Source organism: Excalfactoria chinensis, chromosome 20 (genome assembly GCF_039878825.1).
Source record: "Excalfactoria chinensis isolate bCotChi1 chromosome 20, bCotChi1.hap2, whole genome shotgun sequence".
Classification (NCBI taxonomy): Eukaryota; Metazoa; Chordata; class Aves; order Galliformes; family Phasianidae; genus Excalfactoria; species Excalfactoria chinensis.
Genome location: NC_092844.1, coordinates 5,841,689 through 5,853,757, shown reverse-complemented (window position 1 = coordinate 5,853,757; position 12,069 = coordinate 5,841,689). Strand labels below are relative to the sequence as shown.

The following is a 12,069-nucleotide window of genomic DNA, read 5'->3' as shown; positions in this document are numbered from 1 at the left end:
GCACAGAAGTGGGGCCAACTGGGCTCCTGGATGGGAGCATCACAGATGGAAGCACCATGGGGGATGGCACTCAGGTAGGAGCGCAGCACAGGCATGGCAGGAGGAGGGCAGGAGGGGCATTGCAGGCAGCCCCAGGAAGGCGCGGGGCACCGCAGGAGGGGATTTATTGTTTTAATCGCCGAAACGCGGAGGGTCTGGGTCAGACGTGGGCCGGAAGCCTCCCTCTAGCGGCTCCGGAGGAGGGAGGGAAGGAGCGCGGGGAGCACACGGCGTGCAGCGATTGCACGGCAGCCCCCGTGCAGCACGGCTCCATGGCCCCGCTCTGTGAAGGGCAGCGCTGGGGGGCAGCAGGCGGGGGCAGCGAGATGGGGCTACGAGGACCTGGGAGGTGGCAGCGGGCGCTCCAGTGGGGCGGGTGAAGTGGGAGCACCGGGGGCTGTTGGCGGCAGGAGGAGGGCGCTGGGTGCATCCCGGTGGCACCGGGCACGGAGCGGGGCCTCCTCCCACCACAAAGAGCCGGGAGCAGCGCGTGGGGGGTGACGCCGCTGCAGGGAACAGGGCTAGTGCTTCGCTATGTCCCCTTTCTTGAGGATGATCTGCCTCTGCCAGGGCGCCAGCTTTGTCTCATCGTACCCAAGAGTCCTTAGCTTTTCTGACTGCTCCTTCTCCTTCTCCTCCTCCTCTCGCTTCTGCTTCTCTTGCTCTTTCCTGTTTGGCAGCAGAGGGGACAGGGCGCTGCGGGTCACCGAGCCCCCCAAGCACACCCACCCACCCACCCACCAGGAGAGGGGACGTGTGGCACTCACCGCTTCTGCTCCCTGCAAAGGCAAAGGGATGAGATGCCATTAATGTGGGGCTGGGGGCAGCTGGCCGGCACAAACAGCCCCCGCCTGCCCTGCTCACCTCTCCTCCTCCAGCTTCTTGCGCAGGATGTCCCTCCTCCAGGCTGGCATGCTGGCCAGGCGTGCCTCCTCCTCCTTCTCCTGCAACAAACAGGTACGTTACGGCCAGCTCCAGGAGCACAGCTGGGCTCCACAAGGGGTGTGCTGGCTCCTGGGCAGCAGTCCTCCCACAGACATCACCCCCGGGCGCACAGCTACAGGAAGCACAGGCACGGAGGCAGCATGGCACAATATGGCATGGCATTGGTGGGATGCAGCTCTGTGGCACAGCACCAGGTGGGTCCTGCTGTCCTGGTCCCCTTTGCTCTCCATGTTACCCCGGCGCAGGGAGCACGCGTGACCAAGGAGCGTGCAGAGCGCTGAACCCTTCGCAGCACACACAGCTTTATTGCACAGACACGTGGGGGCCCACACTGCCCCAGCACTGCAAACATCACACCAAAGGGGAGCAGCGCCCCGAGCACAACACACAGCCACAGCAATCGGCACACAACAACCTCAACACACAGCCAGCCATGAGAGCCTCGAGAGGTCTGGGCACGTGGGACATCACGGCACAAAGCCAAACCTCAGAGCTGACCAGCAGCCCTGCCGCCACGAGAGCAGCAGGGCAGCTGAGCCATGCACTGGTCGCACTGCTGCCTGCACCCATCTGCACGCCCAGCTCTGTGCTCAGCAGCCCCACGCCTCCACCACAGCCCTGCTCGGCTCAGATATCGAACATCTCTGCCTCCTTCTCCTTCCAGAAGGAGAAGCTGCGGTCGATGTAGCGGCAGATGTCTTCATCACTGAACTCTCCCAGCTCCGAGACCAGCTGGGTTGGCTCCTGCGTGCCCCAGGCCGTGGCTGCTGGACAGGGGGGCGCGGGGCTCGATCCCACTGCTGCCGCTGTGCTGGTGGGGCTGTCCCCAAAGAACTCCTGCTTGAGGTCCTCGAAGCCATCGAGCCAGCAGCGGTGACCGGCCTCAATCCGCTCCAGTGCAACGCGGTGGAAGCGTCGGATGCACTCCCAGCTGTGGGTGCTCAGGCGGTCAAACATCTCATAGCACAGCAGGTGCCGGAAGCGCCGCTCCTCAGGGCTGAGGTTCATCTCCAGCAGCTGGAAGTAGCCCAGCATGAAGAGGTCAAGCGAGAGGCTGTCGTAGGGCATGGGCGAGCCTCGCACATGGGGCAAGAAGTGCTCGGGCCAGTAGAGCACATCGGCACGGCTCAGCCGCCGGATCTGCCGCCCTGGCACACGGTGGGCCACGCTCCTCCAGCGTGCCAGCAGCCTTGCCACTGCCTGCCGCTGCTTCCAGAGCCGCCGCAGCCGCTCATCCCCGTGGGTACGTGAGCCTGGTGCCTCCGCCAGCGCCCATTTCTTCCAGTGCTCCAGGAAGAGGGAGACGGCGCGTTCCTTGTGCGCATCGATGCGTTCCTGCAGGCAGCTCAGCTCCGTCTGCACCGGGCGGCTCCGTCGCAGCATGCCATCCACATCTTCATCCCCATAGTCCTCCTCCAGGACTGGCTCACGGGTGCAGCTGTCCATCAGCGCTCCGGCAGGCAACGATCGCTTCCTCTTGGTGACCCTGGCGCGGGGCACGGGGGCTCCCACCAGCCCCTCATAGTTGGCCTTCAGGCTACGCACCGAGACACCACAGCGCAGGATCTCATGCTGGGCATCCTGCTGGGTGCTGGCAGCAGCAGGGGGGGACTGCTGCGGCACGGCGCTGCTCACTGCTCCGCTCACTGCTCCCCCTGCTCCAGGGCTCTCGCGGCCCCCCAGCGCAGCCAGCAGCATGGCCATGCTCCTCAGCAGCGCGGAAGTCTTGCTGCACCAGGCAGGCAGATCCTCAGCACGGCCCTGCAGGCGCCGGGGGTCGAGGGAAAAGCGCTCGGGGGCCAGAGCGGCCGAGAGCGGCAGGAGCTGCTGCAGCTCCTCCTCCAGCTGCTCCAGCTCTGTCTCCACTGTCTGCACCTTATGCATCACCTGTAGGTTTTCGATTTGCCTCTCAATGCGGAGAATGTCCTCCTCCGTCATGAGCTGCCCAAAGGGTCCCAGAATGCCCCCGTGGGCAGCGGAGTAGTGCCAGCACGGGGAGGGCGAGACGCTCCCAGGCTCCAGCTAGGGCAGGAAAAAGGGCAGAACAGCTCCTGAGGATGCACCCCGCAGCTCTGCACACGCCAACCCCCCAGTACCAGGGTCCAGCAGGGAGCCAGGACCACGCACCACCAATAACCACACGGGATGAGTGCTCCGGAATGGGTTTGCTGCCAGGCAGGGTGCGTGGCACCCATGGCATGCACACGGTGAGACCATCCCCTGCATGCGGTGGGGCTGGGATCATCCCAGCATGGCAGGGAGCCAGAGCGATGCGGTTCCGCGCCATGTCCACGAGCCAGATCCTGGGCTGCTCTCACTGCACACAGCTCACGGGACCCCACAGCGAGGCCCCCCCTACCTTGCGCCGCTGCTCCTCTTCCTCCTGCATGCGGAGCTGCAGTTTGCGCACCATCACCTGCCGCTTCCACTCGGGGATGGGCCGGCCCTGCTCATCGTGGCTTGGCACCAGAGCCTCCACATCCGGAGGGGCCACAGCCCCTGGCCCTGGCACTGGCGAGCTCCCATTAAGCACTGGCTCTGGCGAGCCCCCCGCCACACAGCGCGGTGGCCCCCCGGCCTCAGGGGTGGCTGGTGGGGTGGGGGTCCTGGTGGGCGATGGGGAGGATGCTGGCGAGTCAGCCTGTGGAGGGGAGGAGGAAAGTGGGTACTTGCTGTGCCCCCGCCCGACCCAACAACACATCCCTCTGCCCCCTGCCACCTACATTGGCCCCTGCCTGGCCACTGCCGGAGAAGACGGTGGTGAAACCTTTGCTCTGCGGCGTCGGCTTCAGGCTCTTCCCAGCCTTGATTTCAGCCAGGAGCTCCGAGTTGTCGCCAGTGGGGGACATCATGTTGAACGACTTGGTGCCTGGTGGAGGAAGGCAGGGGGCAGTGAGGGCCTTGCTGCTGCCAGCCTCTGCCCCTGTCTGGGCAGGCTGTGGGGGACAGAAGGCTGTAGGACCCCATCAGACCAGCACCCTGCACCCAACTCTCTGGAGCACCCACAGCCCCGAGCACTGCCTGCAAGCACAGCCCCCTGGCACCATGCTGCAGCGCTGCGACCACACGGACAGGACGGCAGCCTGCAGCAGCCCAGGCACGGCAGTACAGCCCTGTGCTACCCTGCAGTCCCCCGCAGTGCCCCAGCAGCCTGGGGCCAGCACCGTGCCCCGCGAGCACCCACCGTCCGTGCCAGCCATGCGTGCGCCCCTAACGGCCCATGGTGCCACACCAAGGCAGAGCCCCTTCCCTGCCGCCCCGTGCTCGCCCGCTCGGCCGTGCCGCGCCGGGGCCCGGATGCCTGTTGGTGCCGCAGGCACAGCCGGGCGCTCGCAAGGCCATCCAGCACCACTGAGCCCCCCAACCCCCGGGAGCCGGCGCTAATAAAGCAGGCGCTGAGCTGCTGCCAACCAGCGCGCTGCAATCAGCGGCGGGGGAGCGGCCGGTGCGCTCACGTGGCGAGGTAATGCCGGCCGGCTGAGCGCAAACAAAGACTTTCTGTGCGCGGGGCCGCGGGGGCCGCAGGGGGCACGGGGCTCTGCCAGCCCTGCCGGCCCCACGCTCCGTGCCTGTCCCAGCCGGAGCTGTGTCAGCGCAGGGCCCCGCTTGGCACCAGGCAGCACGTCAGCCTTGTGGCCTGGGACACCTTAGCTGGGTCCCTCCGTGTTGGGCTGCAGGGAGCTCGACCTGGTGGCCATTGGTGCTGGGAAAGGTTGCGTGGCCCCAGCACCACGTAAGAGCACTGATAGCAGCACATGTGATGGCAAGGTGCCCCATCTTGGTGCCCTGCTGCCGGCAAAGAGCAGCAAGCTGCGGTACTTACTCTTCATCTGTCTCAAAGCCTTTCCTTCTAGGGGGAGAAGAAGAGAGGCAGCACAGCGCGTGTAGCAGAGGAAGGATTTGGCCACCACAAGACAAGAGAGAAGAGAAGCAGCCAGCAGTGAGAGCAAGTGGGGGCGGGCAGGCGTGGGAGCCCCCGCGCCGAGACCGGAGGAGAGAAGGACAGAGAGACCGTCAGGAGCCGCGTGGAGCGCACCATGGCGCAGAGAGAAGCACGAGGGCGGCCGGGAGGCAGAGCCACGTGCCCGGCAGCGCGGTGCCACGGAGCCCCGACTTACTTCCCGTGGAGGAGGAGGAGCGGCGGGGCCCGGCGGGTGGCGGAGGCGGTGGGGGTGGCGGGCAGGCGGCGTCGGGCAGCGGCGGAGGTGGCGGCGGAGGTGGCAGCTCGGTGCCGGGCTTGCTGTCTGCCGGGCCCCCATTGAGCATGGTGTCCGCGGGCAGCACAGAGCTCTGGAAGAATGCGGGCAGGGGTCACACGGGGTCGGGGCACCGCAACGCACGCAGCGCCGGGGCTGCGCTCACCTCCTCGCTGTGTGCCATCCTGCGTGGGCCGGGCAGCTCTGCCGCGCTGGGCCCCAGGTGCTTGTAGTAGTCACCTGTGCTCGGCTGCTTGCTGAAGTTCCGCGACCGCCGCGTGGAGTCGGCCCGGCGCAGGCCCTCGGGGCTGCCCTCGCGCGACACCAGCTGCAACGGGAGCGCAGCTGAGCAGGTGCACAGGGCAAGGCCCTGGCACGGCCGTGGGGCTGAAGCCACATGTGTGCCATGGGCTGATGGTGGGCCTTGCTGGTGCCTGGCACCGTGACCCCATGCCCAGGAGCCCGGCTGAGCTTCCCCTGGGATAACCCCCTGGGAATGGGAGTGCCATGTCCTGGCCCCGCGGATTAGCCAGGAGCTGGAGCTTATCCCCATGGCCCGGAGCCCCGCTGCAAACCTGGCAGTCAATGTCACCATTAAGGCTATAAGACCCACAGTAGCGTGGCCTCAGCTCACCCCTCTGCATACCTCTGGGGCTTTGCAGGTCATGCTGCGTGACACAGCACTGCGTCCGCTGCTGGGCGAGGGATCCCACTCAGTCCTGCATCCCACACCCCACTCTCAGGGCCCCACTATTTGCATTTCCCTGCGTGCCACCTCCACCCGAGGCATTTGCATGGCAAGCCCAGCTGCTCCATACAGCCTGCAGCCTCAACTAAGTCAACAAGTGCCAGCTCGGTGCTTCCTGCTCCACCGGGCACTGAGCCAAGCCTGGCTCTGGCTCCGGCAGCCATGGCCCCAGCCCCATGGGAGGGTGCAAGGGTTGGTGCTGTGGGATCAAGCAGCACTCATGCACCCAGCACCAGCTGTGCTCGGGATCACCCACAACCCATGAATAGCCCCAGTTATTTGTCCTGGGTAGGGCTGCTCATTAGCCCCAGTTCCTCTAGTGAATCCTGTGGGGAGCACGATGGGGAGCTGAGCCCAGAGCAGAGCTGGCGCACACCGCGGTACCAAGCCCCCATCCCACCCGCCCCAGAGCCCAGCACTGCCCACCGCTGTGCACCAGGACCCTATGGCCATACTCCAGACCCCTGCCCCCAGCCGGGTGCTGCTGCCCATGGCCAGAGGATCCTAAGCCCCCCGCACCCTGCACCCCCCCGCCCTGGGCGGCTGCACCCCTCTTACCTGTACGTCCCGCTGAGCCCTCTCAGCTCCTGGCAGCACCAGCAATGCCACCCGACACCTGCGGCGCGGGTGACACCGGAGCCGGGCACTCAGGTTACAGCTGCTGCCTGCACCCCACGCTTCCGCACAGCCGCCCACGCCCAGCTCGCCCGGGGACGCTGCGTCGGTGGCACCGCCGGCACCACGTGGGCTTGGCACATGCCACCCACACGGTGTGGCACGCCAAGCTGGCACAGCCAGGGCATCAGAGCCACCCGCTGCCACGGCAATGCTGGGCACCGTTGGCCTCAGCTTGCCATACCCCCCTGCAGTTAGTGGTTCTCACGGCCCATCGGTGGCACCAACCCCCCGAGCTGCCAGGCCAGGAGCACGGCGCCGTACCTCTCTGCGCAGCGCCTGGCTCTCCACGTGCCGCAGGTTGTTCTTGGCCCGCACGTAGATGTCGGCGGTGTCGGGGGCAGCGGGCGGTGCGGGCGCAGGGTAACCTGGGGGTGGGGGGGGAGGGCGGGTGGCAGGAGGGGGTGGCGGTGGGGGGAAGCTGGGGGGTGGCGGTGGGGAGCCCTCGCTCGCCAGCCCTCTGCCCTGTGGCCGCGTCTCGGGGTTCAGCATGTCCATGTAAGCCTGCATGTCCGTGAGTGCTGGCTCGGGGACCCCTGCAGAGGGGAGGGGGTGTCACAGCAGAGCTCAGCCCACGATCCCCCCTGAGCCCTGCCCCAGGCACTCACGGGCTGCAGGGGCTGCGTGGGGGCCGCCCCTCTTCTCCCCAGTGCTGGACTGGCTGGAGTTGCAGGAGTCATAGTTGGAGAGGGTGCTGGCAGGGGAGCCAACCTCGAAGCGCGCCTGGGGTGCCGATGCCGTGGTGTTGGGCGATGACATGCCCGAGTCAGGCTGACGGCACTCCCCATCTGCTGAGGGGTCTCGCGACAGCACACGGTGTTCCACGCTCTGCAGCACAGTGAGTGGTCAGACAGCGGCACCCAGACCCCGCGCAGCCCCCACGCCCCCTGTGCCCCTGCCCCACGTCCTTGTGTGCCACGATACCATGTTCTCCACGGTGCGCAGGTACTTGGCGCAGTGAACGTGGCCGTTGTAGTCGGCGAGGTCGGCCGCCGTGTAGCCATCCTGGTCGCGGATGCTGAGGTCAGCGCCGTTCACCACCAGGATCTGGCAGCACTGGGAGAAGGGGCACAAGGCAGGGCTGGTGCAGTGCCCCCAACCCCCGCGCCCCCCCTGACTGCTGGCACCCACCTCCAGCTCGCCATTCTCAGCAGCGTCGTGCAGCGGTGTGCCGCCCCATCCATCCGCCGTGATCTCACCACCATGCAGCAGCAGCCAGCTCAGCACCTTGGCGTGGCCGCGGCTGGCGGCGAAGTGCATGGCTGTGGCTCCATCGTCGTCCCGCTCTGACAGGCTCACCGTCGTGAAGCTCATCTGCAGAGCGCAGGGATGCTGTGCCGTGCCGTGCTGCACTGTGCCACCACACCGTGCCCAGCCAGCACTTACCAGCCAGACGATGACGGTGTTGTGGCCCATCTGGGCCGCAGCGTGCAGTGGGGTCATGCCGTCGTTGGCGCGTACGTGGGGGTCGGCCCCGCAGTCCTTCACCAGGTATTGGATGATCTCGAGGTGGCCCTCCTGGCAGGCGAGGTACAGAGGGGTGGCACCGGTCTTGGTCTGGGCACTGAGCGTGCTGCAAGCAGAGCACAGCGCCGGGCGCCTGCAGCTCCTCCGATGGGAGCACAGAGGGCACCAGGACACATGGGGCACTGGGGTCATGCAGATGCACAGCACAGGGGTGTGGGATTCATGGTTATGGGGGCACAGGGGATCTGTATGAGGATGCGTAGTCACAGAGGATGTGCAGGACACAAGGGACATGTGGATGCGCAGGGACACGAGGTCACGTGCCTGGGGACAAGCATGGCACAGAGCAGGCAGAGCAGTGCCCGCTGCTGGGACCCTCCACCCCGCAGCCCCACACAGACACGGCGGCTGCTGCAGGAGGTCACTAAGTCAATAAGCTCGGGCTAATCGCATTCCTTTGGCTGTTTTTGGACACTGCAATCTAGCAGTATTTTTAAGTAAGCAGCTTAGGCACCTGCAGCCAGCAGGGAAGGGTGGACCTGCAGGATGGCACTGCCCAGCCCCACTGCTGGGCATCACTTCCCCTTCCCATTGGGTGGCACTTGGCATCCCGTGGCCTGAATCTCCCATCCCACATTCCCCACCCTGCATCCCAAATCCTGCATCCCTGCTGTGCAGAAAGCTGGATTTTTTGAGCGCTCCACAAAAAGCTGTTGAATATTTAAAAAAGGAAGTGCAACAAATACTCCACTCTGTTATCACACAGATCGTGGGCCCTTAATAATTGATCCCTGTAACCGTGAGACAGTCCCAGTCGGCACTGGCCCCACGCTGTGCCGTGCTGCAGGGCCCTGTCCCACTGAGCACTGCACTGGGGACAGTCCTGGGGGGTCAGCAGAGCCCCTGGGGAGGGATGCAGCCACGCGGTGTGGGTGCACTTGGTACGTGCACAACCTTTAATTGCCATTTCCCTGTTATGAGGGCAGGTTAATCCACTCTGGTGAGTGCCGGCTGGCAGCCAGGGCGTGCTGTGCCAGATGGCCACGACCCCACTCTGCTGCCTGCTTTGGGACCAGCTGCTGGGGACCTGCGGGTGGCCAAGCTGCAGTGGGATGGGAGCCACAAGCTGCCCATGGCAGTGCTGGGAACACCCCGCAGCCCCTCCAGTGGTGCTGCAGAGCCCGGCACGCACCCACCCGAAGTACTTCCAGATCCCACGGCAGCCCAGGATTGAATTTCACAGCTGTAACAAAGCCTCCTCCGAGGCACAGGGCGAGCAGTAAATAATTCAGGGGCCACCTGGGCAGGGGAAGGCAGCTGGCAGCAGATTAACCCCAACAGGAACGTGAAACTCAGTGTGAAAGGGTTGCTGCCAAGAGAGCTCTGCAGGAGACAACACAGGGCTGCGAGGGAACAGGGCCTGGGGTGGGGAGGGTTAACTTATCTGGGCACGGGGCAGCACAGGTGCCCCCACTGGTGCAAGGGGACAAAGGGCAGGGGCAGCCTTACTTGGGGAGCTGCCTGCAGATGGTGACAGTGCTGCTGGGGGCTCTGGGGGCACATGGGGAAGGTGAGAGTGGAGCTGGGGGCAGCTCGAGCAGGTCTCTCGTGTCCCTGAGCCTGCCCAGCGTGGCGTGGCAGGGAGGCACGTCCCCGTCCCCCCCCCAGCCAGGGCCCCTGTTATTTATAGACCCTCTGCCCACCGTGGGAAATGAGATTAGCGCCGTGTAATCGCATCGCGAGCCCGGGGCGGCTCAGCACGGGGTGCTGCACTGCATCCCCAGGCACGGCCTCGGGAAGGGCTGCGCAGGGGGGTGAGGGCACCACGCGGGGCCGTGGCGGCGCCGGGCGGTGTGCAGCCGTGGTGTCCGGCCCTGCGCTCCTGGAGGCAGCGGGAAAGGTCGCCTCTCCTCCGCGGGCAGCCTAATCCATTTACATAATGGAGGCGGACAAAGGCGGCTGTGTTACTGTGTTATCGCCCCGCGCCACGAGCGCTGGGAACAAACCCCGCTTCGTGCCGCCCGCGGCCGCGGGCAATATTTCTGTCAGCGCTCGCTGCGCTTCTCCTCGCCCTTTCTCTGCGGGTGATAAAGGAAGCGCAGCTGTGTGCCCAGGTGATAATGCTGCCGCGTTGCCCTTGGAGCTGTGCAGCAGGGAATGGATGTGGCCGGTCCTCGACGCTGGCCCCCTGCCCAGCAGCCGAGGTGTGGGGGGGTAGCAGCGGGTACCCCGCTCCCCCCAAAGCTCGAATCCTCCCTGCACTGCCGAGCTCTCGGCTCTGCCCCCGAGCGTCCCAAGGGCAGCAGGGGCCGTTACCTTGGGCAGTGTCCTAAGAGAAGTCGCAGGGAAGGGAAATCCCCTTTGGCCGCAGCGTAGTGGACCGGCAGCGCTCCCGTGTCTGTGGCTGCCGTGGGGTCGCTGCCTCCGAAGCGGAGGAGCCACTCGATCACCTCGTGGTGACCGAATCGGGCTGCGAGATGTAGGATAGTGGCACCGGAGTTGTCTGCGTCCTGTGGGAGGAAGGGGAGAGGCCATTGGGACCCGGGAGAGTCCCGCACCTCCAGCGAGGGAGAGCGCGTGGGGCTGGGGGGGCTGAGCTGGAGGAGTGGAGGCACGGGCAGCACGGGAGGATGGCCCCGGGAAGGACGGCAGAGGATATAGCGGTGCCATAAGCGTGCCAGGTTCCCGTGGGCCTCCGCAGCGGTTTCCCAGCCCGGCGCTGCACAAAGCCCCGCTTGTTTTGCCGCAGGGTTCACTGCTGCCCGGCCCCGCTGCCCTCTTCGCTCCGCGGGGCACAAAGCTGAGCTGGCGTCGGACCAGGACGGCGCCGAACCGCGCGGAACCCGTCCTTCCTTCCTGCTTAATCACCTCTCCCACCCCTCCTCCTCCTCCTCCACGTCACATGTTGTTACCTCTCAGCCAGCCCGGGGCAAGCTGCTTATCCGCCCCGGGGCTCGCTCTGGTTGTATAAGCCCGAGAAGGTGCCGGTGCCCCCGGGTCACAGCGCCCGGACACCCACCCCAGCCTGGGTCCCCTCCTCGCGGGCCCGCGTGGCTTTGTCCCGCGTGTGGCGGATCTGCAGTCCCGAGCGCCATTCATGCAGCTCCCACCCCCGCGCGGGACCGGGCCGTCCGCCGTCGAGCAGCGCGGAGGCCGCGCGTGGCTGTCCGCTCCCGGCACAATCTGTGCGTGACCTTGACGCCGCGGACACAGCCCTTCGCGCAGACCCACGCGGCCGGAAACGCTGCTTCCCCCCGCCGGACCCCGACTGTGGAGCCCCGGCTCCGCGAACGCCCTTCGGGGCGCCGATCTCTGCCTCGCGGCTCAGCGGCTCTGGGGACCTGCGTTGCCCCCCGGCACGGGCTTCTCCCGCGCTGGAGCGGGCGGCTCCGCTCCGGCCCGAGCTTAGCAGCGCAGCGCGGCGGTCTTTGGGCCGCGTCGAAACGCCTCCGGTCTCCCCGGTGCCCCGCCGGGATCCTCCCCGGGGCCGGAGGTGCCGCAGGGGCGGGGGCAGCCGTCCCGCCCCCCCAACCCGCCGCCCGTCCCGCGCTCCCTCCGAGCCCGCCCCGTCGAGCCCCGCGCCCCCTCCCCGGCCCGCGGCCGCTCGCACCTGCACGCCGCAGCCCCCCTGCGTGAGCAGCCACTGGAGACAGGCGAGGTTGCCGGTGGCGGCGGCGTCGTGGGCCGGCGTGGCCCCGTTGCGAGCCCGCGCGTCGCCGCGGAGGGCGGCCTCGGCCGCCAGGTACCGGAGACAGGCGAGGCGGCCGGCGCGGGCGGCGTGGTGAGCGGGAGAGGCTCCGAGCGCGTCCCGCAGCCCCGGCCGGAGCAGCCCCGCCGCCCGCAGCCCCCGCAGCGCCTCCACGTCGCCCTGCCGCGCCGCCTGCAGCGCCCGTTCCAGCGCCATGGCCCCGGCCCCGGACCGGCCGCGCCGGGCCGTCCGGCCGCCGCTTGGCACTGCGCGGCGCTCCCGCGGAGCGTCGGCCCGGCCCCACCGGCTCC

At 67.2% G+C, this 12,069-nt stretch overlaps 3 protein-coding genes across 5 annotated transcripts in view; all 3 read right to left on the bottom strand.

Annotated features, from left to right (window-relative positions):
- Positions 1-12,069, bottom strand: part of CAMTA1 (calmodulin binding transcription activator 1) — a 266,410-nt gene that overhangs the window by 245,227 nt on the left and 9,114 nt on the right. The gene's annotated exons all lie outside the window — the stretch shown is intronic.
- Positions 76-11,974, bottom strand: ESPN (espin). 3 transcript variants are annotated; one of them, XM_072354324.1, is made up of 15 exons: positions 11,681-11,974; positions 10,387-10,580; positions 7,990-8,176; positions 7,735-7,917; positions 7,528-7,659; positions 7,212-7,431; positions 6,868-7,139; positions 5,347-5,508; positions 5,103-5,274; positions 4,808-4,834; positions 3,708-3,853; positions 3,344-3,625; positions 904-983; positions 807-818; positions 76-708 (listed from the first exon to the last, which is right to left on the bottom strand). In XM_072354324.1, the coding sequence occupies exons 1-15, from the start codon at positions 11,972-11,974 to the stop codon at positions 561-563; spliced, it is 2,511 nt and encodes an 836-aa protein (XP_072210425.1). In that variant the 3' UTR covers positions 76-560. The 3 variants fall into 3 exon arrangements, with proteins under 3 accessions (XP_072210425.1, XP_072210426.1, XP_072210427.1); XM_072354325.1 differs by having other exon boundaries at positions 4,808-4,831; XM_072354326.1 differs by lacking the exon at positions 4,808-4,834.
- On the bottom strand, positions 1,612-3,271 carry LOC140261293 (espin-like protein). Its single transcript, XM_072354585.1, has 2 exons — positions 3,176-3,271; positions 1,612-3,006 (listed from the first exon to the last, which is right to left on the bottom strand). Exons 1-2 carry the CDS (start codon positions 3,269-3,271, stop codon positions 1,612-1,614), a joined length of 1,491 nt encoding a protein of 496 aa, XP_072210686.1.